The 27,634-nt window shown below is 45.8% G+C and overlaps 1 protein-coding gene across 1 annotated transcript in view; it reads right to left on the bottom strand.

The window, feature by feature from the left end:
* Positions 1–26,843, bottom strand: part of NQO1 (NAD(P)H quinone dehydrogenase 1) — a 197,924-nt gene extending 171,081 nt beyond the window's left edge. The window contains exon 1 of the mRNA XM_085638330.1: positions 26,171–26,843. Within this exon, the coding sequence (XP_085494456.1) occupies positions 26,171–26,378 (208 nt within the window). The 5' untranslated portion in view covers positions 26,379–26,843. The remainder of the gene's footprint in view (positions 1–26,170) is intronic.
* Positions 26,844–27,634: the final 791 nt, after the last annotated feature.

Here is a 27,634-nt window from a genome sequence, read left to right as displayed (position 1 = left end):
TCAATAAATGTTAGGTCTCTTCTGGAAGCCTTGCGTATCTCTGGTTGAAGTACCCAATGTTTAAGCTGGGTATAATGAAAGTATTCCATGGGGGGGAAGTTGAAAGTTCTGTTTGCAATTTTCAAAAGTTCAGATGTCCCAGTTATGAAATAAATCCATAACAGTGAGGCAACCTTCCGCCCTCCACACCTCGAAGGGTCCTAAATGTAACGCCAAAGGAAATGCCAGATTAAACTGAACAGGAGTGAAGGGAGAGGGGAAGGTCATCCACGTCTCTAATCTAGTCACCTTGTACCATACTTTAAGGGTAGTCCGTGTGGGGGTACTCAGGTAGGCATTTGGAGGTTGATCTGCTTTTGGTTTCCATAATAGGTCCCAGTTATATTTACTGACCACAGTCCTGTCCTTGTGGAGCCAGTGTTTGTCTGATTCGCGGGCGGACCACTCGGGATTACTCTTAGCTGTGCAGCCTTATACTATAAGTTAAAGTCAGGTAGAGCTAGGCCCCCGAAAATGTAGATAGTCATGGTAACTTGTAGGAAAGGCGGGCTCTACCCTTTTGCCATATAAAGCGGATCACCAAGGAGCACAGGGCTGAAAAATAACTCTGGTCTACCTCTACTGGGAGTCCTTGTAATAAATAGAGTAGTTTAGGCAGGACAGTCATTTTGATGGCATGTATTCTTCCTAGCCAAGATAGGTACTTAGGTGCTCATCTCTTTAGATCAATTCTTAATTGTCTCAGGAATGGCGGATAGTTGACTCGGAATAGATCCTTAAGCTTAGGAGTAATATTAAAACCATACTATGTGATGTCATGTTTCGCCCATTTGAAGGGCACCGATCCACCCAGCAGCTCTGTGTCTGCGGGAGGGAGTGTTAATTTGAGCAAGTGTGATTTGGTCATATTAACGCGAAATCCCGCCACTCCTTAAAAGCGGCACAGCTCTTCCAGAGTAGCTGCTAAGGATGCTTGGGGCAAGGCTAGGGACACAGTACGTTGCCTGCAAAGAGCGAGACTTTATTTTCCTCAGAAGTGAACTGGATTCCCTGGATCTGAGGGTTCAAGCATATCATGCCTGCAAATGGCTCAATTCTTATTGCAAATAACAGGAGGGATAGGGGACAGATCTGACGTGTTCCCCACCCGAGGCCATATACCATGTAACTACACCCCATTGATCAAGACCCTGGCCTTGAGTGCCACATAATTGGCCTTAATCATAGTCAGGAACCGTTTACAGAAGCCCAACTTCCTCAGGGTGTGGAATAAAAAGGGTAAATCCACCCAGTCAAAAGCTTTTTCAGCCTCTAGCGCTAGGAGAACCGCTTCTACTGACTTTTTTGGAGACTTTCTCGATCAGGTGGATTACCCTATGGATGTTGTGTGTTTGCCTGCCTTTGAAAAAAACAGATTGGTCTGGATGGATCATGTCGGGGAGTAGGTCATCTAGTCGGGTAGCCCGGAATTTGGAGTATAGTTTAGCATCGACATTCAGCAGTGCGATTGGTCTTTGGAGCCGCACTGCCTCAGGTCTTTGCTTTGTTTGGGTATAACAGATGCCTGTGCTTCACTCATGGAGGCGGTAACCCCACCCGTGTCGGCCATATAATTCAACACGGAAACCAAATGGGGTACAAGTTCTGTCATGAATGATTTATAGAATTGGGTCGTTAGCCCATCAGGCCCTGGTAATTTGCGATATTTAAGGTTGCTATTGTTGTGTGTGCTTTGTCCTCTGTGATAGGGCTCCCTAGTAGGTCGTTTTTGGGTGTCTGAGACATGGGGCAGGGTTATGCTATGTAAGTACTCTAACTGTTCCCTTTCATCTGTTTTATCTGCAGTATACAAGGATTGGTAACATTATCCAAAGATGTGGGCTTTCTCTGTGTCTCAGGTGATGGTCCCTCCCCTCTCACAGTGGATGTCCCCTATATATTCTTTCTCATTTTTAACCCTCAATTGTCTTGCTAGATGAAATCCCACCTTGTTATCTTGCTCATATGTTGTGCGTTGGAAGCGAAGAAGGGTGAGTTAGCCCGGTTGTTATAGATCGCGTTTAGTGCTGTGACTTTTTTCTGATGGAAGAGAGTAGGGCTATCTTTATGGCTTTGCTCCGAGGTCTGGAGTTCCGCTTCCAGTGTCTTCCTTTCCTTAGCCTTAATTTATTGAGGGAGGAGTTTACCACTATACATTGCTCCCGGAGCACCGCTTTAAAGGTATCCCAGTTATTTGATGGGGAGGTGTCATGTGGATTGTTATCCTGAAAGTAGTTGTTTATGGGCTTTCGCATGGTGTCTTGCATTAGACTGTTGTGTAGTAAGGATCCTGGGAAGAACCATCTCCTGTCTTTCGGGGATGGGGCCTCCCAATCGAGGCTTTTGAACACTGGTGCGTGCTCAGAGAGCACCATATGGTAGAATGAGGCCGTTTGTATGGCCTGGCTTAAAGCATTGCTTACAAAAACAGTCTAAGCGAGGACAGTCCACCACTCGGTGGCACTGTTTGTCTATTTTAAAGCAGAGCATATCAGCAACATAGTGTACTAATTCATTATATATTTACAAATATCAATACTAGCTGCTCAGGCCATTCTCACAGCTTTTGGTTGTCATGGAATTGCCCAATGTGTTACATTAGTTGGACGATGTGTATGTAGTAGGTAGTGTTCACTCTGAGCGCCACTGATGCATGTCAAGAAGAATTTATGGTCACACCCAGTATATTTCCTTTGGCCCCTTGGACCATGAACACCCACTAGTCATGCAGAGCACAGAACACAGATACAGTTACCATGAATGAAAGTACACAGAATGAAGAATCCAGGCATGACATAAATATGATACTTACAAAGTTCTGCTATGATAAGAAGTGAAATAAACACTCTCATACCTGGCCCTGGCTAAGGATAGACTTTGGTCAGCTCATCCATGGACAGAGCCAGGCTCCATCTGGGAGAATGCCTGATGTCCTTGGAGAAGCAGCTCCTTGGGTGCTTGCTGTCCCCACTCTCCCAGATGTATGGAGGATCACAGTATTTGTCTAATTTCTCACAAAATATGCGAGGACAGTACCCTGACAAAATTGAAGTGAGCATGTGCTCATCCAATAGGCTAGTAGCTTAATGGATCTGTGCACTCTCTGCAGGCAGAACTAGTAGTAGTGAATAGTGTCTGAAGTAAGTGTGACAAAGGCTGATGGTTATATCAAACTACCCCGAGTGTTTAATAATTATCAATTAATTGTTTTATCTGCAGGCCCATGAATTCATAAGTGAGTATTTTTCTATGTTGTAAGTACATGGAGGTATTTTCTCTATGTTCATACTGAAGATATATACATGGGCCACAAAATGGCGCTTCTTAGATGAATATGGCTGTTGTACACCCGTAATGCGTTCTCTGTCCAGAGTGGCCTGTTTGAAATAAACTGAATTAAGATTGTTCAGTCCTACAGTGCTGTTTCTTTCCTTGTCATGGAAGGATTTTGTGGTATGTATATATTTATATATATATAGAGAGAGAGTGTGTGTGTGTGTATATATATACATCTATATATACACATATATATATATATACACATATGTATATATGTATATATACATATATATATATATATATATTCACTGAAAAAACCATAGGTTTCACACATGTTATAGTTAGCGGAAATTTTACTGATAAAAAACCAGTGAAATTGCCCAGTTATAGTTAGTGCTGGCAACTATAACTCACGCGACCGCAATCCTCTGCTGATGCTAATACTGTATTTAGACACTTATTTGCCCATGTCTTCTTCCATACATTTTTAGCTATACATATATTACAAATATTTTTTTTTCATAAAGACACATATGTCATCAGCAGAAGATTGCGGTCGCGTGAGTTATAGTTGCCAGCACTAACTATAACGGGGCAATTTCACTGGTTTTTTATCAGTAAAATTTCCGCTAACTATAACATGTGTGAAACCTATGGTTTTTTCAGTGAATTTGCAAGGTTTTTTAAATGCTAATTCCTAACTATAACGTGTGTGAAACCTATGGTTTTTTCAGTGAATTTGTACGGTTTTTTAAATGCTAAGTTACTTTACGCCATTCGAGGCGTGCGCGCCCACTTAACGCAGTTCGTTCCGTGCACGGTTTTTATCAACTTTAATAAGCCCTGTACATTTGGTGGCCTTCGGCCACCAAAAGCACAGGGGGTGGGGTCAATGTGGATAGTGTTTTTTTATTTCGATTTTATAATTTCATGTTGCCAAAATTTAGTTTTTTTTACCTATTAATAAGCCCTGTACATTTGGTGGCCTACGGCCACCAAAAGCAAAGGGGGTGGGGTAAGTATGGATAGTGTTTTTTTTTTTTTTTTTTTTTTACCGTACGCTTACGGTAAGCGTACGGTAAGCGTACTCGGCGAAATTGCCGAAAAAAAAATAAAACCGTTTTTGCTCTTGGGGGATGTTTGGGGACTCCCTCAACATGACTATGTGGGAGGGAGTTGTCAAAACAGCCCCGTAACATGTTTTTGGCCATCATGTTTGATAAACAACACTCAGTGCGAGAGACAAAATGGCGGACGCCGCTTCCTGGTTTCGGCCGATTCGAATGTTTACTAAGATCTAAGAGCCAATCAGAATCGCGCTCGCGCACGCCACCGTACGCTTACGGTAAGCGTACGGTAAGCGTACCGTAAGCGGGCTCAGATATATATATTGATTTAAAGGCTATTTTCTCAGAATCTACTGAACAGATTTACACCAAACCTACAAAAGGCACTTCCTTGACCTAGGGACTACCTCTCTGCCAAATTTCTAGTAATTCAGTTCAGCCGTTCGGGCTGTAGCTCGTTCTAAAGGTCCTATGGAAAAATGCATGGGAAAAACGCGTTTTGGGACCCCCCTTTTATCTCAGCCCCCGCTTGACGAATCCCCCCGAGACTTTCAGGGTAGGAGCGGAGCGTAGCGCCCCACCTATTTTGAGAAATTCGCGAGGATTCATTGACCGGCGCCAAAGTTATTCAAAATAGAATGTTGAGGTTTTCCTATGGAAAAGGGGTCCTAACTATAACTACCTACTGGCGACCGCCAGTAGGTAATATATATATATATATATATATATATATATAGATATATATATATATATATATTATATATATATATATATATATATAGCGACCTCTTGCACGAAATAAAAATCAAGCACCAAACTGTGGTCCGTATCCGTCTGTTTTCTTGCGTAGGACTGCGCAATTGAAGCGGAATACCTGGTTATCTTCAAGCCGGCGAAGTCTCTTTCCGGCGTTCTATGGACCCCCTCTCGTTTTGGGCTACAGCACTTGGAGAGACTTGTTTTTCTTCTCAAGGAAAAACGACCAGTGTGTTCCGGAAGGAGCTGTGTTGTGCAACCCCCGAAAACCACGAAAAAGGAAACGAGCCCGGAGCGGACCAGGAACTGACCAACTCGGAGGAAACGGTTGTTGCTGTTGTTAACTCAGGTACATGACTAATAGCGGACAAGGGGTGAGAGGTGTGCAGTTACCAAGCTTGGAGCTTATTTACAGCTTCCCAAGACTCGGAACACTTATTTGCAACACACGGTACAATGTCGTCTGACACAGTAAAGGAAAGAGAACTGGCAGCATTGTCAATGTTCAAAGACTGTAGAACTGTACAAAACAAAGAGAGCAATACCAACACTAACCAGAAAGAGACAAATACGACACTAAGGGACAAATTTAAATTGCTGGAAAAGAAAAGTCGATCTGAACAAACCAAATGGTGCGAGTCGCGTTCGCTACAAATGTACTTAGACGTGGATAGAGTCCCTCGTGGACTGAGGATACTCCTAGCACCAAGCTATGAGGCACCGAACCCACTCATGATGCGTGAGTGGGCAGAATGCAACTTGGATTCATCGAAACGCCTGATGCAAATTTTAATTAAATATGCGGATATTGACCGCACTGCACTACTGGATGAAATAGCGAAAATCAATGATGATTTCGATGCAGTAGACCAACCTGAAGAAAAATCAAAATTGCGCCAGGAAATGGTATCAAGATTAAAGAAAGAGGAAGATAAAATAAAGGAACGTAAAACGTACACATTTTTCCGCCATAAAACGGATTATGAGGTGGGACAGATCTTTACCTTCTCCAAAATATATGAGGTGTTCAGATCCAATAAAGATAACAGAAAAACTGGAATTGTCAAGACTAAAGCAGGCAGGACAGATGGAATCTCTTCAGGCACTTCACAATCGGATTTGAGCTCGGTCCCTGACAGTGACTCAGAGCAGGAAGGGGCGTCCTTGCAAGGCATGCCAAAGCGCACCCTAGATGAGGAATTATCTTTTTTATGCGAAGACAGACGACAAACTCTCCGCCCTCGCGCACAGAAAACAAACTATGGTCAAACAAGAACTGGAAGCGAGGACAATGGCAGAAGGCAAACCGCAACAAGTACAAATCGCAAGAAAAGAGGAGGATGGAGAAAAGGGAAGTAAACACGCCTCCAGTGCATAACAAACTATTGTAAACCTGTCTGATATGGTACTAAATGACAATGAAATCGCAATATTGAATCTGGGCTTATCCTACTGCCCTGCCAACAACTTCAACTATGTAAGAAGAAGATTAGATGTATTTAAGAGTACTCGAAAACTAAAGCTACAAAAATATCATCTATTGAACCGAAAAACAGAAAAGAATGACCCAGTCTCAATAGTGAATTTGGAAGGTACTAATACTATGGAAGTCTCACAAACCGAGGAATCTTTCTTGAATGAGATGCAGGAATTATGGGACCCACAACAAGTTAGAGATAGATCTGTCATGCCTCATCAAGAACTGAATGAATCCATCACTGAATCCAATGTGACACCGATACCAACTGGATATCCTCTAACCCAATTCAAACCCAAGTCGACCTTCAATCCAAATATGCTAAAGGATTCGATTGATCTGTTCTATGATCAGGTAACAGAACAACTGAAGGAACTCAATATAAAGACACACAGAGGCAAACCAAAATACAATAAAGAAAAAGTGGATTACATTACTTTAATATCCAAATTGAAGAAAAACAATAAAATCATAATCCGAGCCTCTTATAAGGGTGGAAATATTGTTTTAATGACTAAAGACAATTACACCAAAGAAGCCTACAACCACCTAAATGACAGAGCCTGCTACAAGAGATGCAATGGAACTGATTTAAAAGCGATGTACACAATCTTCTATAAGAAACTGTCAACTTGGAAATCAGACGGTCTGCTTACTGGACAGGAATTTACATTTCTAAAAAATAATTTCCCTGTGGTACCAACCATTTATTTTTTACCCAAGATACACAAAGACCCGGAAAATCCACCAGGGAGACCCATTATCTCGGTGAGGAATGGGTGCCTTGAACACACATCCCAATACATGGATTTTTTCCTTCAGAGTCTGGTGAAAGCCCTTCCATCTTATGTGAGTGACAAAAGTGACTTTTTACGGAAAATTAAGAATCTTGCATGGGATGCCAAGCTTTTTATGAATTGCTCTTGGTGTCAGCTCACTTTATACGAGTATTTAACATGCAGATGGGTTGAGAGCACTTGATTTCTTTTTGGAAAAATCTATGGGCAATATGGTGAACCACAAAAAGATGTTACTTGAAATGGTTGATTTCTGCTTGAATAACAATATTTTCATGTTTCATAACCTTCTTTACAGGCAGTTCAGAGGTGTTGCAATGGAGGCCAGCTTCTCCCCAAGCTATGCATGTTTACACATGGGCTGGTGGGAGGAGCTGGTCCTCATGACAGAACACAAGAAGGCTATGACTACCAATGTCAAGTCATGGTTGCGGTTCATCGACGACCTGTTTATTGTTTGGGATGGTAGTTTGGATACAGCTCAGGAGTTTGTGCAGGCAATTAATGTAAATAACCTAAACCTGCACTTCACTGCTAACAGAAGTACTACTTCAGTGAGCTTCTTGGACACGGAGGTTTATGTTGAGAACAACAGACTAGAAACCAAACTCCATCGCAAATTAACTGCTGGGAATTCCACACTCCACGCTAGTAGCTCCCACGTAAAACACCTGGTAAATAGTATCACCCTATGGTGAGATGTTGAGGCTCAGACGGATCCACAGTAAGGAGTGTGATCTACTAATAGCCCAACAAGAAAGTAAACAGAGATTTAAGGAAAGGGGATACTCTGATAACATCATTGATAATGCTATTGTAAAATCCATGCGTAGAAACAGGTTGGAGCTACTAGGTGTAGCAGAAAATATGACTGACACTGGTATTGAGACCAACAGGGAGGAAATCAAAAAGGAATTTAGATTCATTGTCCAGTATAGCCAGCAGTGTAAGAAGGTCGAATCCATTATAAGGGGGAATTGGCCTTTGATTTTGAGTGATCCTATAATAGGCCCCAGACTACCCAAAAGGCCCTCTATAACCTACAGCAGAGGAAGCTCTATGCGAGATGAACTCGTTAGAACTAGTCCTGAAGTTATTAAATCTGCGAATTGGTTACAAACTCATACTGGTTTCTTTAACTGTAAATCATGCAAAGCATGTCAGCAGGGTGAGAATAAAACAACATACTTCACCCCGTTTGACCAAAAAGACCATAAGATCAGCAGACTACTACATGCAAGACAGAGTATGCTGTTTATGTATTGTCATGCCCATGCAATCTACTTTATGTAGAGAGAACAAAGCTCCAAGTACACAAAAGAATATTGCAACATCTTAGGGCGATAAATAACCAAGATAACACTTACCCAGTGGCAAGGCATTTTAAGTCTAAGCATGATTCTAAAAGCCGAGATTTGAGATATTTTGTTATCGATTGTATTCCTGCCAGTAGAAGAGGGGGGAACAGAGAAGAAAAACTGTGTCAGCTTGAGACCAGATATATTCTAGAATTGAATACAAAACAACCATTTGGTCTTAATGTTACCGAGGATCTGTTTAAATGTCTTTAACAGTAATTTCCAAGATTATTGACAGATTTATTTTTATCATAGGATCTTAATCAGGATTGTTCTATATCTTTTAGAGAGTTATTTATGGGTTATTCTCAAACTTGTGGATTATACTGTTATATTTAATGATTATTTATGAGTATTTTAGCAACTTTTTTACACATATTATACACAAGTTTTTACACATGTGAATATTTAGTTTATTTAATCTATTTTAGGTTGTAATATATCTGCTTATTTAATATTTATTGTGTATCTATTTGGCTGTATATATGTGTAGGTTTCTTTGTTTACTCATGGCCAATAGAGGGATATGAAAATGAAAGAGGCGGGTACCGCACAATGAAATTGAGAAAACTAGAATCACGCCTCATTATTCGTTTTAAAACTAAGGCCCCGTTTGGTCTGAATGGGGATGAAGAGTTACATGTACATCTGTAACATATATGGCATTTGAACAATGGGTACTATACCCAATATTATTATTATTTTTCCCCCCTACCTCTGTAATCAAAATGTTAACAAATAATCATTTTTGATTCAAGTTTGAATTTATACTAAGTATGAATATGTTAATCATTTAAATATGGTACTATACCTGACTACAAATTGGGGGTGATAAAATGTCAACTATGCCTTTCAAATCCATCAACTATCTGAATTAAATGTGTTAAAACGAATAATGTGATTCCGAAAACTACAGATCCCATAATGCCCTGCAAAGGCAAAAATCACTATATAAGGGTGAAACTGAAAAAGGACTCACTGAACCGTGATAAAGAACATCTTTTGTTCGAAACGTTAGTGGTGGTGCCTGGTGGCGAAACTATGCTTAAATAAATAAGCTTTGTTGAACTTATCACAATCTGGAGTGCCATGTAATTCTTGGTTTAACTATATATATATATATATATATATATATATATATATATATATATATATATATATATATATATATATATATATATATATCCGTGCAGCATCAAACAGACTGTCCTACATAGCAGTACCTAATAACAATGACTCTACACAGATCAATGCAACAATATATAGGCCTTATGCATGGCCCAACAATCAGGGGTAAAGATCATGTGTTGGAGACAGGAGTGTACGTCACAAGTCAGAGATCAGGTCGGCCTCAAAATTAGAAAAGATAATATACAAACAACAAGCTCTTTTAGGCAATCGAGTTGCGTTTTATCATTTTAGCCAGATGCAGTCCTGTTGACTAGATCAGGCCATTTTCACACAAGTGAATTACCAACAGGGCCGGTTTTAGGGCAGTGCATCAGGTGACGCGCACCGAGCTCGAGAGGCGCTGCCTTTTGAAACATCTTATGTAATTTAAACCAGCTGCTGAGGAGTTCCTTGTGTGCCCAGCAACTTTCAGGCAGTAATAAAAATGTCAAGGTAACTCTGGTGATTAATATACCTGCTGGAGAGATTTGAGTTTTATCTAGCTGCCGTTGTGACTTAACATAAAGCAACACTGAGGGATAATGTGCCCGCTGCAATGCATGTGTCACATTCACATGACAAAACTATATTTTTTGTAGCTAGCTCAGTGGGTACTGCATTTGTCACAGATTATTTTGTTACTTGCAGTTCCTAAGTTGCAATCCTTCTAATATAGAACAGTGAGCTATGAATTGGCATCAAAAAGCTGCATGTAAACTGTAAGGCATAGGTTTAGAACCTTATGTTTTTTCACCAGTCTTTTGTTGATTAAAGGGGCTTGTTTGGGTAAAAATAAATTCTTCTTAATAAAGCCAACCCAACGACGGTGTTACATTTTGATTTCAGAGTGTGTGCTTTTCTAGACCAACTACTCTTAAAATATACTGCCCACCAATATGGAGATATTTTGCCGCAACACCTTGTAGTCCTCGTTGCCCTATGTAACATTTCCTATACATTGAGTTACAAACCTATGCCCTGATTTTGAGAGTTTTCTTACCCCTGCACAAACACCTGTTTGTGTAAAGGTCAGAATTACAAGTTGGATGTTAGTTAACACACTCAGTAATCTCTGGGTGCATTAAGTATCTCACCCTTCATTAAATTTCGGCAAGTCAGACCTGCTAGAATTTAACAGGAGAAAAGTATACGTTATTTACCTTACCGTATGGAGTTTGGTGCAGTAAGCACCAAAATGCACGTTATTCCCCAAAAGCAGGTGATAGGTGTTATATATCAGATTCGATAAATAATGAACCCTGTTGCATCGTTATTTATGAGGTGCAAAAATTATTACCTTGATTCTGACTAATGCAGCCTCATGTGATTCATTGTCTTTGTATAACATGTATTTGATATAAGTGCTTTGACACACTACCAGAACCCCCAGGATATTGTGGCATAACTTTAGCATCACAAAAACGCGAATTTAGCGTCGCAAAAATTGAAATTTCGCTGCATTTTAGCATCAAATTCTTTTAGTTTCTTTTTAAAAACAAAACAAAAATTGACCCCAGCAGCTCCTGCCACTGGCCCATGAGCAGCCGGCCCGAATACTTTCTTATTTTTTAAAAAATATTGCCCCTAGCGGGTCCCGCAGAATACCTATGGGTGGCAGGCCCAAATTCTGTCTTTTAAAAATAATAGTGCCCCAGCAAATCCCACTGCATGCCCAGAGGAGGCGGGAATGAATTATTTTTCCTTTTTTAAAAAAAATAGTTTCCCAGGGTTCCCATTGCATACCTATGGGTGGCGGACGCGAATTCTGTCTTTTTAAAAGAAAATAGTGCCCGAGCAGGTCACGCAGCATGCCCACAGGTAGTGTGCCCGAATTCTTACTGCCCCAGCGGCTCCAGCTGCATTCCTACGGGCGGACCTGTATTCTCTCTTTTTGATAAAAAAAATATAGTGCTCATGCAGGTCCCTCCGCATGCCCATGGGCTGCGGGCCCGAATTCTTTAGAAAACCAAATAGTGCCCCAGCGAGTCCTGCTGCATACCTACATGTGGCGGTCCTGAATTCTGTCTTTTATAAAAATAGATACTACGCCAGCGGGTCCTGTTGCATGCCCAAGGGCGGCATGCCCGAAATCTTACTTTGTTTTTTAAATCGTGCCCCTGCAATCACACCATCCACTTTCAGCCTATGGATGGTGGGAGAGCTGAGGGCGGGAGAAGAGGAGTAAAGAAACTGCATATCCTGCGGGGCCAAAACCTACTTGCAATTTGGTGTCCCGGTCCGAGCAGCAGTGTTCTGCAGGCACCTTCAGGCAGGGGACGCGATGCAGCAGGTGAGTAAGCAAACACCTCGCCTGCTTGCTGCTCCCCTGCTTTTATTTGGCTCGGAGGTCAACACTGGGCCAATAGAAGAAATGTAATAATTTGCCTGCCTTTTACAAAACTGACGATTTTGTGATTGTTTTGCAAATCGCGAAATCCTGGAAGGTCTGATTGGTATGAGTAGCGCTATAAAAGAAATTAAATACAAGTGAGAGGGGCTATGCAGATATGAGGCAAATCCTTGAAGGGTGGTAGTGAGGGAATCTGGGGAGGAGGAGGTCATGGGGGGTGGGTGCACCAACGAAGATTGTTACAACAGGCACCATCAGTGCTAAACCGGCCCTGATCACAAATATGTCTGCCCCCCTTCTCTGTCTGGCCCGTTCATGCAAAATAGGAAGCAGATCTTCGACCTCATGTTTCTTGAGCAGAAGATGTTTGCCTCCTCAAAAGAACTAGATTGCTTTCCATTATTTTGCTTCTCTTCACATGTCCCCATCTCAACGTTCTCACCTTTGACCCTTCGTATCCTTATAAATAATATATACCCACAAATAAAAAAAATGCAATTACTGCAGTACTTAACCCTAGACCAATCCCTTGATGGCTGTTCATTTCAGAAATGTTCCAAGCATATCGAAAATAGCACAAGAGGCCGAGCATACACAGGCGCTGCTTTAGCCACAAATATTTTGAGCAAGTAACATAAAAATCTGCAGCGAGGTTTGGGAGATGCTAAAAGGCAGATTTTATGTGGCATGTACGCCTTACCATCTCCAATCCCTTCCATATTTTCTCACCAGCTCTGTGGCTTTATCCGCAGATGTACACCCGCAAACATTCCGCAAACCCAAACAAGCAAACAGGCCCTCTTTGGAGCCAAGATGCATTACGTCATCAGCCCAAACTCCCCTTGTAGATTTCTCGGCTCACTGCCCAAACATGAATCACATCGGCACAAAGTATGTCACCACAATTAAGACCAACCTACTTTCACTCACTTCTTTCACCAATTTCCTGTTTCACATGCCATGGCCCTTTTACCATATCAAATTCTCAGCCGACCTACTTCCCTTTCGTCCTGTAGATTAAAAAAATCTGCTTATTCAGCATGAATCACGTGGATTCCAAAGATTATTAGCACATCTGTTGCTCTGTCTCCCACATCTATTAGGAAACCTCGGATTGCAAACTCCTGTTATGTTACATAAGGCTTCTCAGCCAGGTAATCACACAGGAAACAATGGTGTGAACCAATAGGCCAGAAGCGCATTAAAGCCAGAAGCAGAGACACAGCAGGATGAAAATACAACAAATCAATTATCATACTATTACCAACCACAGGCATGCCCCTCGACCCCCAACTCCCCAAAGATACCATTAATCTGCCAGCCACGAGCTCGCCGCTCACCATGTATACCCAGACAGGCAGCCCTAGACACTGATATCTGAGCTGAACTTTCCCGCCAAAAAATGCTGTTGCAACATCCATTGGTGTAAAGATGTATTGTTTGCGCCCATGCGTGTTGTTTGCGTCCATGCTCCACTCTGGGCTTTACCCGCAGGCCTACAGATGCTGCTAGGCCCCTTGCTACCAACTCACTCCTAATCCAAACAGTTCACTGTTTCTGCGCAATGTGTTAGGGTGCAAGAGGGGCAGGCAGCAATCTGTTCCCATGTAGTCACTATCTGTTTGTGAATCACCTTCCGCAGTACCCTCGCTCTGCAGTCAGAAGAGGTAGAAACTACCATCGCGGTCCCGCCAGCTGTTCATCGCCATTGCAGCCTCTCAGCAGTGCTTTGAATGGAGATGATGTGCATGTTTCAACAGTTGTGGTTTCTCAAGTAGCTCCTAGAGTTCTTGCTGTGCTTTTTTCAGTTCATCCACTAAAGAGCCTGCTGGTACCGACAAAGGCACTCCCCGGGACACGGTCAATCATCCCCCTCCTCAGGTTGTCTGGGGCTCCAAGAGAGCATCCTATTTTAGAATGGTGTCCGCTGAGTTGGACCTAGAGGTTGTCAGTTCATCAACTGCAGAGACAATCTCTGATGCGTATCAGTAGATCTACCACAGCTAACTTGTTTGCAGTCACTTCCAGGCCCTGTGGCACCCCCTCAGTGGTGGCTGTTGACCTTTAAAAGTGGTTGGGTATAATCCTTGGTTCGAATTCCAATGAACTTCTTTTTTTTTAAAACTCTTTTTATTAGAAGAACATCGACATTCAAGGCATAGTTTCATCGTAACACAGCATAGGCAATGGCAAGCACAAGGAGTCATCAATGCATAAAATGGTGGTACAGTTGGAGTCACGGGGAAGGGGAGACATCCATATCGTGAAGTCTGGGGGGGGTACATATTTCACCTCGATATAAGTTCCAGGGGGTCCAGACCTTGGACCATTTCCGGGGGCAACCCCTCGCAATGTACACAGATTTTTCTCGTTGCATGCACCAATCAAGGTCCCTTTTCCAATCTGTTATTGTGGGTGCCTGTGATGCCCCCCAGTGCTGAGCGATATTCCTCTTGGCAACCATGCAAGCAAGTGTAACCCAGTGTATGGCGTAGGCATTGAGGTCTGTGGGTTCCCAGATATTAAGGAGGCATCTTGGAGCTTCTGGCCGGATTTCAATCTCAAGGGTTTCACTCATGATGGAACGTATCTTATGCCAGTACTCCTGAATTAGCATACAGTGCCATATGATGTGCATGAAAATGCCTGGCTGCGAACACCCCCGTCTACAAGACCCATCCGTGTGTCCCCCCATGTGCACCAATTGAGGCCCTGTTATGTAGATTCTGTGGAGGATTTTTAGCTGCACTAGGCGGAGTTGCGCCGATATTGCTACTGTTTTAGGGGATGATATCGCTGTCTGCCATCCCTCGTCATCCAATTCTATTCCGTCCTCAGTCCATTTCTCCCGCAGCAGGGTCAGGGGATCACGCATGTTATTGATTATTTTCCTATACGTCAGGGAAATGGCGCGTTCAGGCAAATACCCGTCAAGGAGTCTGTCCTCAAGCGGGGAGCTGTCTGGTAAGGAGGCGCCCCTCGGCAGTGTGGCCTGTAGTGCATGTCGGACCTGAAGGTATCTGAACAACTCAGAATCAGCAAGTGAGTATTGAGTCTGGAGTGTGCTAAACAGCTTTACTTCATCTGCGGCCCATAGGTCTCCGATAGTGGAAATGGCAATCAGGTCCCACTTGTCAAACCTTTTTGAGTCGCCCAGGTATCCTAGCTTTTGTGAGTCCCAGATCGGGGTAGCTAGCGTCAGTCTATTGGCCCAGCCCAGTGATTGTGTAGCAGCATGCCATACCTTAACTATGTGCTTGGTTGGCCCCGTCAGCGGGAACCTGCCAGGAGTGGAGTACAGTGCTCGGTTGTATGCCCCGCTGGGAAGGATCCATCGGTCCATACGGAATCCCGGGGCGTCAGGGGGGCCATATGTACCATGATTAATAGCTATAAGATGAGCTGCCCAATAATATTTTTTGATGTCCGGCAATCCAATACCACCATCGTACCACCCGAGCGTGAGCTTTGATAAAGCTATTCGTGGCCGTCCGCTCCAAAGGAGGTCCCTCTGTAGGCCCTCAACCTCTCTGAAATACGAATTAGGTACAGGGTCGGCGGCATTTTGGAGTGCATAGAGGAAGCGTGGTAAGGACATCAATTTGAATAATGCAGCCTTGCCCAACAAGGAGATAGGGAGTCTTTTCCAGTGTACAATGTTGCTTTTAAGGCGTTGCAAGGGTGGGGCCAAGTTACGTGAGTATCGGAGTGCCGGATCCAAGGAGATAAATATGCCTAAATATCTGAACCCGTCGGAGACCACTGATATCGGGCAATTTTGGGGCAGCTGTGGGGAGTCCCCACTGATGACATATAAAAGGGACTTCTGCCAGTTGATCCGGAACCCGGAGTATCGGCCAAAGATGTCTAGGATGTCAAACAACGCAATAAGGGATCTCTAAGGGGAGGCAAGGTAGAGGAGAACATCGTCCGCGTACAGAGATATACGGTCCTCTCATCCCGGTGCCCAGTGTAACCCGCGGATGACCACGTCATTGCGTATCCACGCAGCAAGGGGTTCGAGGGCAAGAGCGAATAGTAGGGGGGAGAAGGGGCAGCCCTGTCTGGTGCCACGACCGAGAATGAAGGGGGCGGATTTTTTGCTATTTACGACCACCTGCGCCATGGGTTCAGCATAGAGAAGTTGCACCCAACTGATAAAGACAGGGCCAAGTCCGAATTTTGTTAGCACTGCAAACAGGTAAGGCCATTCAAGGGTGTCAAAAGCCATAGTGGCGTCCAAGAACGCCACGATGGCATCCTCGCGTATGGTTGGGGCCCTACCTAGTACCCCGTGCATCCTGCGCAAATTCAGGGCAGTATTGCGCCGGGGCATGAAGCCTGATTGGTCTGGGTGGACGAGGTCCCCTATAACCTTGATCAGCCTATTAGAGAGTACTTTAGCTAGGATTTTAGGCTCAGCGTTAAGGAGGGAGATGGGCCGATAGGAGGAGCAATCAGTTTTGGACTTTCCTTCCTTATATATGGTGACGATGGTGGCCAGGCGCTGGTCTAAGGGCAGTATCCCCGTCTCGAGGCTGGAGTTATACATGGATCTGAGATAGTGTCCCAGTTTGTCAGGGCGGAGCTTGTACAACTCGATAGGGATACCATTGGGGCCAAGAGCTTTACCAGGTCGAAGTGTTCGGATTGCCAGCGCGATTTCCTCAGTGGAGAGGGAGCTATCTAAGAATTGGCGGTCCGCCTCTGATAGGGTCGGGAGGGAGATGTCCCTTCGAATATCGACAGAGTCTTCAAGTGCATGAGGGGCCATTGACCTGTATACCGTGTGGTAATGGGCTGCAAATTGAGTAGCTATATCTTGGGGGTCCGTTACAGGGTTACCATCGTTCCCTCGGAGCTCAGGGACCAGACGACTAGCACGCTCTCTCCTATCAAGCCAGGCTATTAATTTCCCTGCCTTGTCACCCCAGTCATATATACGGCCCAGTTTTTCTTGTCCCATCATTTTAGCGCGATCCGTGGCCAGAGCCCTGTATTCGTCCTGACTGAGTCGTAGTTCGTGCATCGCTTCAGGTGTGGGGTTTGAGTTGACGTTATGCTCAAGTCGGTGGACCCTATGCTCGACGTCGGAGATGTCTTTCAAACTTTCCTTCTTTGCACCCGCTATTAGAGATAGGGCCTGCCCTCAGATCACGGTTTTAAACGCTTTCCAGAGGGTTTGTGGAGAATCAACCGTATGGTCATTATCTGTAAAGTAGTTGTCAATGGACTTGATCAGATCCCTTCGTATCTTGGGGTTTTTGAGGTGCCAGGGGTTTATGGGGGCGATACGTCCGACTTGCGTGTGGTCTAGGACTATGTGAGCCCAGAGGGGGGAGTGATCAGAAATACCCCTGGGTAGGTGCCTGACCTCGTGAACGGTGGCAATCTGGGAGGCAGGGACAATTATGTAATCTAGACGGGAGAGGCTGCGATGTGCATGAGAGTAAAAGGTGTGTTGTATTTTGTCCGGGTGGTAAGTTCTCCATACGTCTACCAGCCCCATTGCATCCAAGAAATTAGAGAGCGATTGTGCCGTTAGGGGTAGGAGCCGCGGCGGGTGCCTGTCCAAGTCGCCCGATACGACAGAGTTAAAGTCCCCGCCTATGACAAGGTGCCCCACCGGTAGTGAAAGTAATAAAGCACTAAGGTCGGTAAGTGTATTTGACCGTAGTCCAGGGGGTGCATAAACTGAAAGAAGGGTTATATCTTGGCCCTCCCATGTGCCTGCCATACCCACATATCGCCCAAGGTCGTCTGTGAAGGTGGATACAATAGACAGCGGAAAAGATTTTTTAACCATAATTCCCACACCTCTCGAGCCAGACGTGAAGCCCGCATGTGCCACCATCGAGTATCCCCACCTGCACATAGCTCCACATTTGTTGCCTATTAGGTGCGTTTCTTGGAGGAGGACAATGTCTGGGGAGAGTCTTTTAATGTGTTGGGTCAGCACACTACGCTTGATTTTGTCCCCCAAGCCGTTAACGTTCCAAGTCAAGATTTTAACTTCCTTGTTTCGCTGCGTACCCATTTATGTGTCTGTAATGTATAAGCTTGCGGTGTACAGTTAGAGACCATGCCGTCGATCATGCAAACATGAATAATAACCAAAAGAAACCACAATCCCTCCCAACTCCCCCCCTCCATGCTTCACTGCACTCTGGGCTTCCAACTGCCCATCTGAACAAACAATGCAGAGTGCCTGTCGCCCACCATAAAAGGAAGAAAAAGAAAGAAAACCAGCTAAAGGAAGAACGTGGGGGGAGGCTTTAACAGTTCCTCCGATCCTCACTCCCAATTGTGAGTTCACTTAAAGCATTGTTCAAGAGGCCCAGACTAAGTAAGTTCTTACTATGGCCCAAAAAGGAACACGGTGCCGCACCAGGTGCCCTCGGGGAGCCCCCCATGCAGGCGCCACCCGCACCGGGAGACAGGGATACAGATATCACATAGTCGTCTCAATGCCACAACCCCCCGCAGTTCAGCCGGTCGAGGGGGCACTACCCCGAAGGTCCCCCCGGCTATCCAGCCAATCTGAGGCGGCCTCCGGTTGGTCGAAAAAATATGTTTTCCCCTCCACCTCTACACGCAATTGTGCAGGAAAGAGCATGGCGTATTTCAGTTCCCTGGCTCGCAAGCGTTTATTGACCTCCTGGAACGTGCGCCTACGCATCTGCACCACGCGGGTAAAGTCAGGGAAAAAAGTGATGGTGGCATTGTCCAAGCGGAGCGGGGGGGGCAACCCTGGAAGTCTGAAGGATGATGTCCGTGTCCCGAAAATTTAGCAGACGGGCCAGGATTGGGCGAGGTGGAGCTCCTGGCTTCGGGTGGCCCCCCGGTACTCTATGCGCCCTCTCAACAACAAAGAACTTGGATAGTCCCTTAGGCTGTAGGTGAGTCTTGATTAGGTCCTCAATGAAAAGGTCAACGGCAGGGCCCTCCAGTTTTTCAGGCACCCCTAGTACGCGTACGTTGTTGCGCCTCATCCTTCCCTCATAGTCGTCAAGTTTATCCTCCGTAGCTTTGCGGAAGGCCTGCAGCTCCGAGACTTCAGTTTGAAGTTGTGAGGTGTCGCCCACCAGCACCGTAGTGGTGGTCTCAAGCTGCTGCACTTTCTCCCGATAATTGGCGAGGTCAGCCCTGATTAGCGTCATCTCAGAGGAGAGAGTGTCTATGGATGTACGAATGCCATGTCCATAGTGGGCTCCGAGGGGGGTCTGTTCCGCGCCATGCTGTTGCACGTCTCCCTGTGCCCCCCTGTCAGGTAAGTCTGCCTTAGCGCACGTGTATCGGTCCAGTTTACTTTGTTGGGATGCCCTGGCTCCCTTAACGTTAGGCATCGCGGGGCCCCCAGTTAGACCAGCGGAGGTGGTTAGGAAGTGTTCCACCAGGGTGGCGCCAGACTCGAGCGAGGGTGGTAGATATGCCTCCAGGGGCGTCACTGCGCTCCCAGCACGTGGGTATTGCGGCAAAAAATTTGGCTGCGGTCGATAGCCTGCGCTCCCCGGTGGGCAATCAGGTCCTCTGTGGCTTACCTCCCAACCAAGAAGGCCCCAGTTTTACAGCACACACAAGTGGGGGTCCAGTCAGAGATTGCTCAGTCTTATAAGGCGTGCCCTCCTTGCAGTCATTATTCACTCGCAGTGCGGGCTTCAGAAGTAACAGGGGGTCACTGTGGGCTGAGATGCCAGAGCCCCCAGGGAGCTGCGCCGCCCAAAGTCAAAGAACAAGGCCATCCGTGGTGCGAAGATCAAAGGCTCGCCACCGATCTCACCAATGCGGGATACACGGGTGCTCCGTCCCCTGTAGAAAGGCAGCACAAAGAGGGAGCGCTTAAGTCCGACTCCCCCCTCCAGGCGCGCCACCTCACCGTACCTTATATTGGGGCTCGCAAACCTCCGGCCTTCAAGAGCGCTCCACTCCGGCGATCACCAGCAGTCTCCAAGCCTCGGAGCCAGGCCCTCCACCGACACGGGGGGGGGGGGGGGGAAGCCTCCGCCCCAGCAACACCCCAGCGGTCCCAAGCCGGCAGGACCCGGGCCCCAGAGAGGCTCCACGACACAGGGGGGGGGGACAGCGGACTCTCCTCAAAGTACACGTGGCTCCGCCAAAAGCGCCCCCGGTACGTGTCGGTGATGTGGGGGGGTGGGACAGCGCCAAGGAGCAATGCGAGGCGCGTCCCCCACCCTCCAGAGGAGATCGCAAGGCAGATGTCCCAACGCCGTCGTCTTCTAGGTGCAACTCTGGCAACTTCCAGTAGTTCGCGGCCGTCCTCCTAGCCGCGTCGAGCCGATGGCAGTCGAACTGTAGTCCCCGGCCTCGGGAACTCTCCTGGGCCCAAAATGACGGGACCCGTAACTCCGGATCGGAGGCCGCTCCGGGGCACCAACGAGCAGGAGCAGGGGCCGCTAGTCATCGCGCAGCCAGTTACAGTGCAAAATATCAGGATTAGTAACAGGATGATGACTTGGGAGGAGGTTATCGGCGGAGCCGAGGCACTACACGTCCATCTTGCCTCGAAGCTAGGCCACGCCCCCAATGAACTTCTTCTTGAAGGGTTCTCTCACACTTTCTTGCACTAAGGGTCTCATTTACAAAGATTTAGGCAAGTCTTTTTGCTGCACTGTCCTATGCCAAATCGAATGGACAGGAATGCACCGTATCTACAAGATACCGTGCATTCCTGTCCTTTCAGCCAGCGCCGGCGCACAATTTGGGGCCTAGTGCTAACACAGGCACCCTTGTTCTACGTTGCTGGCAGGACTGGTTTGTGCAGGAAGGGACACCTTACTGCACAAAAAAAATCCATGGAGACCTTTTGCTCATTCTTTGTGTGCTGCAGAATGCGGCACACATGGAATGAGGAAAAAGCGAGGGGAAATGAAAACATTTTTCCTTGTTATGCCTGCTCTAGGGAGGCGTAAGGTTGTGGTGATGACCCAGGTTTACATGACTTTGTAAATTTGGGGCAGCGTCAAAATACATGAGTGTTACATGGGAACGCCAACTTCAATGCCAATGGAACGCCTCCTTGACACAGAGTAAGGCATGCAGCGCTTTTTTTTTAATCTACAAGGCCATGCAAAGCCACACAGGGTGGCTTTGCGTCACCTCATAGATATGATTGAGGGGCCTGCGCAACCGAAGAATCTAAAAAAGTGACGCCTCTTGTACATAACCCACTAAGTTTACTGTCTCGCTTTTACTCACTCCGTCTCACTCTGTCTCACTATTTCACGTAGTCTCACTTATTCTACTCTGACCCACTCTGTTTCACTCAGTCCCACTCATCCATCAGATCTATCAAGCCACTCAATCTTCCATCCTTTCACTTATCCAACCCTATTCATCCATCCATCCTTTCTCTTATCCATTCACACTTTCGCTCCATTTAGCCATCTTTTCACTTCATTCATCCATCATCCTCTCTTTGACTCATCCATCTATCCACTCTTTCACTCAGTCATACATCCTTACACTGATCCATCCACCCTAAGTCCCATCCTCAATCCATCCATCCATCCACTCATACATCCCTCCATTTACCCTTTCACTCTGCCATCCATCTTTTCATCCAGACAGACATCTACCCTTCCTTTCACTCATCCCTCCTTTGTTTTACTTCATCCATTCACTCATCCACCCATTTACACTTCCACTCATCCACCCCCTTTCATCCATCCTTTCAATTATCCATCCATCCATTCTTTCGTTTATCCACCCACCCATTGCTGCATCTATCCATCTTTTCTCTCCATCTATCCATCTTTTGACTTTATCCATCCATCGTCCTCTCTTTGGCTTCTCCATCTATCCACTCTTTCACTGTCATCCATCCTTATACCAATCCATCCATCCTTCGTCCCATCCATCCTTCGTCCCATCCATCCATCCATCAATCCATCAATCCATCCATCCACTCATACATCCTTCCATTTACCCTTTCACTCAGCCATCCATCCTTTCACTCACTCATCCATCTATCCATCTATTCATCCATCCATCAATTTACCCTTCCACTCATCCATCCATCCTTTCATCCAGACATCCATCTACCCTGGGCCTCCCTCACCAAGCCCATTTTGGGCTCCAGGGATCCCATCCACTGGGGCTGCAATTTGGTAAAATGGGGAGGAGAGTCCCCCCCCCCAGCCTTTCTAGGCCTGTGGACCCCATAACCGGGGGTCTATTTTTTTTTTTTTAAGGGACGGTGGCTTCAAGGCCCCACTCCAGAGCCTTGAAAGGCTCCGAGGACCCCATCCCCAGGGGCCGATTGGTAAAAAAAAACAGGGCGGGGGATGCACGTCCCCCCACCCCCCCTGAGCATTAAAACACCCAGGGGACGCAATCCAGCGGTGCCGGCTCAGTTACTGTGTCCCAGGGAGCCAACCCCCAGGACACAGTAGTTCCCCTGCTTGCATTAGGGCGGGAAGGGAAATGTTTTTGCTTCCACTTGGTGGGAGCATTTTTAAATCTCCCACCAAATGGAGCAAACATGGCTTCCCTGCCTGCAGTAGTGCGGGTAGTGAAAATAAATGTGCTCCTAGCTAGCAGGAGATTTAAACATGCTCCCAGCAGCTGGGAGTAGACTTCTCTTCTGTTTGGGGCAGGGAATCACAACAGATATAGCTCTCTCCCAGAGGGAGCATGCATAATTAACTGCTCCCTCTGGGCTGGAGCAATTCCAATCCCCCATCACAATGCGGGGAGCCAGCTGGGACAGCCGGGTCCCTGGGGCTCCCATCACAGCCCCCAACTTAACGCTTTGTGGGGGCCTCAGGTGACCACAGAAGGATGGGGTTCCCAGGGCCCACAAAGTGTCAGGGAGGGGGGCACAGAGCCCCTCACCTTTTTTTTATTGATTTTGGCCCCAGGGAACAGGTCCTCAGGCCTATAAGGCTCTGGGTTTAGTGCGATGTGGCGCTCTTCCCCTTTTTTATGCAATTCAGTCCCAAAGGACGGGGTCCCCGAGGAATAATAAGACTCGGGGAGGGGGGCCATGTGGCCCCCTACCCTTTTTATTGGAAGTTGGCTTAAGGAATGGGATCCCAAGAGGTGCATGCCCCCTCCTGTTTTTTAAATGCATTTGGCCTCTGGGATATGGTCCCTGAAGCCTAATAAGGCTGTGGGAGAGGGGGCGCATGCCCTCTTCCTCTTAGAATTCATCCCTGGAGGTTTGGATACTGGGACCTAATAAGTCTCAGCAGAGTGGAGCAAGCTGGTCCCACTCCCCTTAAAAAAACAATGTCCCGGGGAATACGGTTCCCAAGGCTTTAAGGTCAACCGTATGCCTGCAGGAGGGCTAACCACAGACACTGTGGCCAAACCCTCACGCCATGCAAGGCCAAAGGTTGTGCTCAGCGTGGGGTTGGCTGCCTGCCGGGGGAGTAGGGCACAGGGCCTGGCCGCAGGACCCCCGCTGTACATGACCAAAGGCTTTGTGCATCATGGGGTTGGCTGCTTCTTGGGAGATCGCCTCAGGCCCCGCCTGGCAGCCAACCCCCTGGCATGCACGACCAAAGGCCATGCACGGCAGGGGGAATGGCTTTATGTATGGTAACAAAATATTACTTTACTTTTATAAAAATCACTGAAAAAAACGAGGCTAAAATAACATTATATTTAAGTGAATATGTCTGTGCCAGTATAATGTTTTGAAATAAAAAACAACACAGAAATCTACCAATTATAGTTAGCAGAACTAGCTATAATTTGCACCCCGTCATGCACTGCTTATGATCTCACATATTAGATCACTCATGACATGTTCTATGAGATCATTTATGACATCATGATAACATTTCAAATTATATCACTGATAACATCATACAATGAGTGCGTTTATTTTATAGTTTACATGGCGGCATGTAGCTACCGTATCACTTCTCTACCTCGTTTTGGACATCCTGTGTCCAGCTAATGGGTGTAAGTCTTTACAAAACACATATGCTTCCTAATGCATCATAGGTGTGTAGGATTATTAAACACTTTATAAATCTCTGTATTAAGGAGTAACTGTGTGCAAGTTGACGACTTGTGTCCAGTATCTTCCACACAGGTTTTTTGGCTCTACAGAACTGTTTTCCAACAGGGCAAAGATTCTACATAGTTGATACTAGCATTGTAAGCAGCCTTGAGTATTTAAACAGAATCGTCTCAGCATGACACAAGAAGACAGAAGACTGTGTGTACCAGATACTAACCTATGTACAAGTGCTTGACTAACCCCTTCCACGCGCGGCAAATTCTGCCGCGATGTGGGGGGGGGGGGGGGGCTGGGCGTGGCGCTCAGGTATCCAGGATGGCTCCCGGCCGTCATAAATCACAGTGGGCGTGTGCTCATGACGGCCGGGAGCTGTCCGAATTCCGCCCACCAATTAATTCGCCCGCACAGGCAGGGAATTAGCCGAGTGTGGGCGGAGCGGCAACGGTCGGACGGCTCCCGGCCGTCATGAGCACACGACTACCATGACTCATGACGGCCGGGAGCCGTCCTGAGCATCGATGAGTTTAACTTCAGATGTGCTTTCTGTAAAGTATTAATCACAGTATGAAGGTTGCAGGTTATATGACATTTAGCACCGTCAGACCTTGGGTTTTTGATTTAACAGTGTCTCTTTGGACAGGTTTTGCATAGAGGGAACACTGTTCTTATTAGAGATACTTTTAAATCTCTGTGATGTATTTTTCACGAGAGAGTTACTGTCTGCAAACTGTGGTACAGAGTAAACCTGGGCAGGGTTCGCTGAGTTCCGCTATGTGGAATTCTGAAAAGTGAGCAAAAAATCCACCGCGCTGTGCAGAGTTCCGCATGCGCTGGAGTGCGCTTGGTAATGACTGTTTGCATTGATTTTCAGCGCCGGGTGTTTGTCCTGCGCTGGAAAATCAACGTGAACAGCATCATGTGCAGCGCGAGAGGGTGCTGCTTCTTTTCTGCCGCTCGAGTAGATTTTCTCCCTGTGCGGCAACTTACTTAACGCAGACAGAATGTTTCTTAATGCGACTGCCCGCATTGAGAAATATGACTGCCCGCGTTGAGAAATCTCACCAGGAGGTTGATTTTTCTCACTAGTGATTGCCAACTTGGCGTTGGGGAGTGTGCAAAAGCAAAAATCTCACCAGGAGGTGGAATTTCCTCGCTCGCACTCGCCAACTTGATGTTGGTAGCACAAGTGAGGAAATAAACTCCGCTCCAAATTTTTCAGAACTCCGTGTGCTACACTAAGTGTGAAAACTCTGCAAAATCCACAAGAGGAGCGGAGTTCACTGCCCGGGCTTAGTACAGAGTAAATTATTCATGGAGTAAACACTGTTTATAGTACCCACTTTTCTACTCATATCAACTTCATTTCTCACTGTAGGTTCGATGAATGTGAGGGGTTTGATGCAGGTAAAGGCTGTCCGTAGTAGGGAATTAGTTATGTAACAGAAGTTGAGTATCTGGTGGAACTTGGTTTTCTCCGCACAGTTGTACACAGATTGAGCACTAGGTGCTGTTGAGGCTGCCCATCTTTCTGTGATTGATTGTTAATGTGAACTCGACTCCCATGAAGTGTATGGTGTAGGGTCAATGCTGCACATTGCACAATGTTGCTAAGGAATTTGTATGTGTGATTGCATTACTGATGTTTCATAATAATATTATAACAGTCTGTGACACTGTGGATATTTGTTAAAGGTGTTTGAAAAAAGTTTTTTGATTTGAAAACATGATTGTTTTTATGTTTCAGCGAAGACATTGTATTGCTCTTTATAGAACAGGTCAAGGTTTAGGAAAGTACACCGCATATGCTAACCCTTGCACAGGTGCACACGTGCAGAACTAACTGCAAACCTTACACAAATGGAAGTGGGGGTTAAAAGGTTCTCACCAGATTTCTCGGGGCCGATGCTCTGGGTGGGTGTTGCAGAGGGCCCGTTATGCCCTTGGTTCTCGGTGGGGGCAGCAGAGGGTCCGTTATGCCCTTGATTCTCGGTGGGTGTTGCAGACGGTCTGTTGCTCCCTTGGCTGTCGGCCGGTTTGGCGGATAGTCTTTTGTGCCGTTGGTTCTCGGTCTGAGCGCTGCTGGCACAACCCATTGCTCGTTCGCGAGGAACACAAATAAAGCGGGAAGAGAAACACAACCCGGCGAAGAAGCTGTGAGGTATAAACAGGCTAAGCGTCCGGCGCCGGCAGCACGCGACTCCAGCTGACGGTGACACCTTGAGTGCCACGCGCTGTTTTTACCTCATGGAGACGCGTCTGCTTGACAGGTCAGTTGCCATAAGAACCCCTGCTCGGTACAGGTGGAGGCCGAGCGTCCCAGGCCCCGGCAGCACCGCCTGTCACTATGCACCTGACATGCCACAGGCGCCGGAAGGCAGGGGATGGCAGGCGCGCGGACCTCATGGTGAAAGGACTAAATGCACCCAGAGAGACAGGCGCCAGATGAGATGAGAGACTGCAGCCAGAGACACAGACACGGGTCAGGGGGGAGGCGGCAGCCTGGGACACAGGGTGGAGAAGGCGGACCACATCCAAAGATACAGGGTGAGAGGGCTTACAGCAGCCAGAGGCAGTCACTGGATGAGAAGGGAGAGTTTAGTTAGAGACACCATGTCTTAAAAAAATAAATACAATAAAATTATAGTATTAAAAAAAGTAATACTTAGTCATATAGTAATTTCAACAATTATACATATTAATGTATATTAACAATATTAACAAAATAATATGTGAAAAGATGTAAGTAACAATACACGTATATTAAGGATCTGGGGATAAATGGAAAAAAAGAAGAAAAATAAACGGAATTTGAAAAAAGGAATTTACACACACACATATATGTGTGTTTGTGTGTGGACTTTTTTGGGAAATATATATACATATGTATATATAGGGATTTAGGACTTTAGGAGTGGAGTAAAAAAATACACATCGAATTATGTATACAGTTGTTTACTTTCATTCAAATAAATACAGACGTCAGTGTAGAAAACATTTAAAATATATTTATATACACGTGTGCGTCTGTGCATATGTGTAGCTACAAATATACCAAAACATAATTATAAACTTACATGCAAAGTTGCAATGAAAAGGTACTCCTGATGTACTTACCAGCAGTGTAATGGCCTACAGTTGCCTTGTTTTCACAAGAAACAGTATCTGCTGTAGAAACAATCAAATGTCATCTTTTCTGTAAAAATGAGAAAAAAACTGATCTTGCTTTTTCATTCTTTTTTTTTTTTTGCAGCATAAAACCTTGGAATATATTTTGTTTCAAGGTCTTTCTACTCCATGAAGAATGTTTCCTTGCGTGCCTGCTTTTGTGTTGAACAATGATTTTTTCATT

Source organism: Triturus cristatus, chromosome 12, assembly GCF_964204655.1.
Source record: "Triturus cristatus chromosome 12, aTriCri1.1, whole genome shotgun sequence".
Taxonomy (NCBI): Eukaryota; Metazoa; Chordata; class Amphibia; order Caudata; family Salamandridae; genus Triturus; species Triturus cristatus.
Note: the sequence above shows the minus strand (reverse complement) of the source record. Positions and strands in the feature narration are given on the sequence as shown.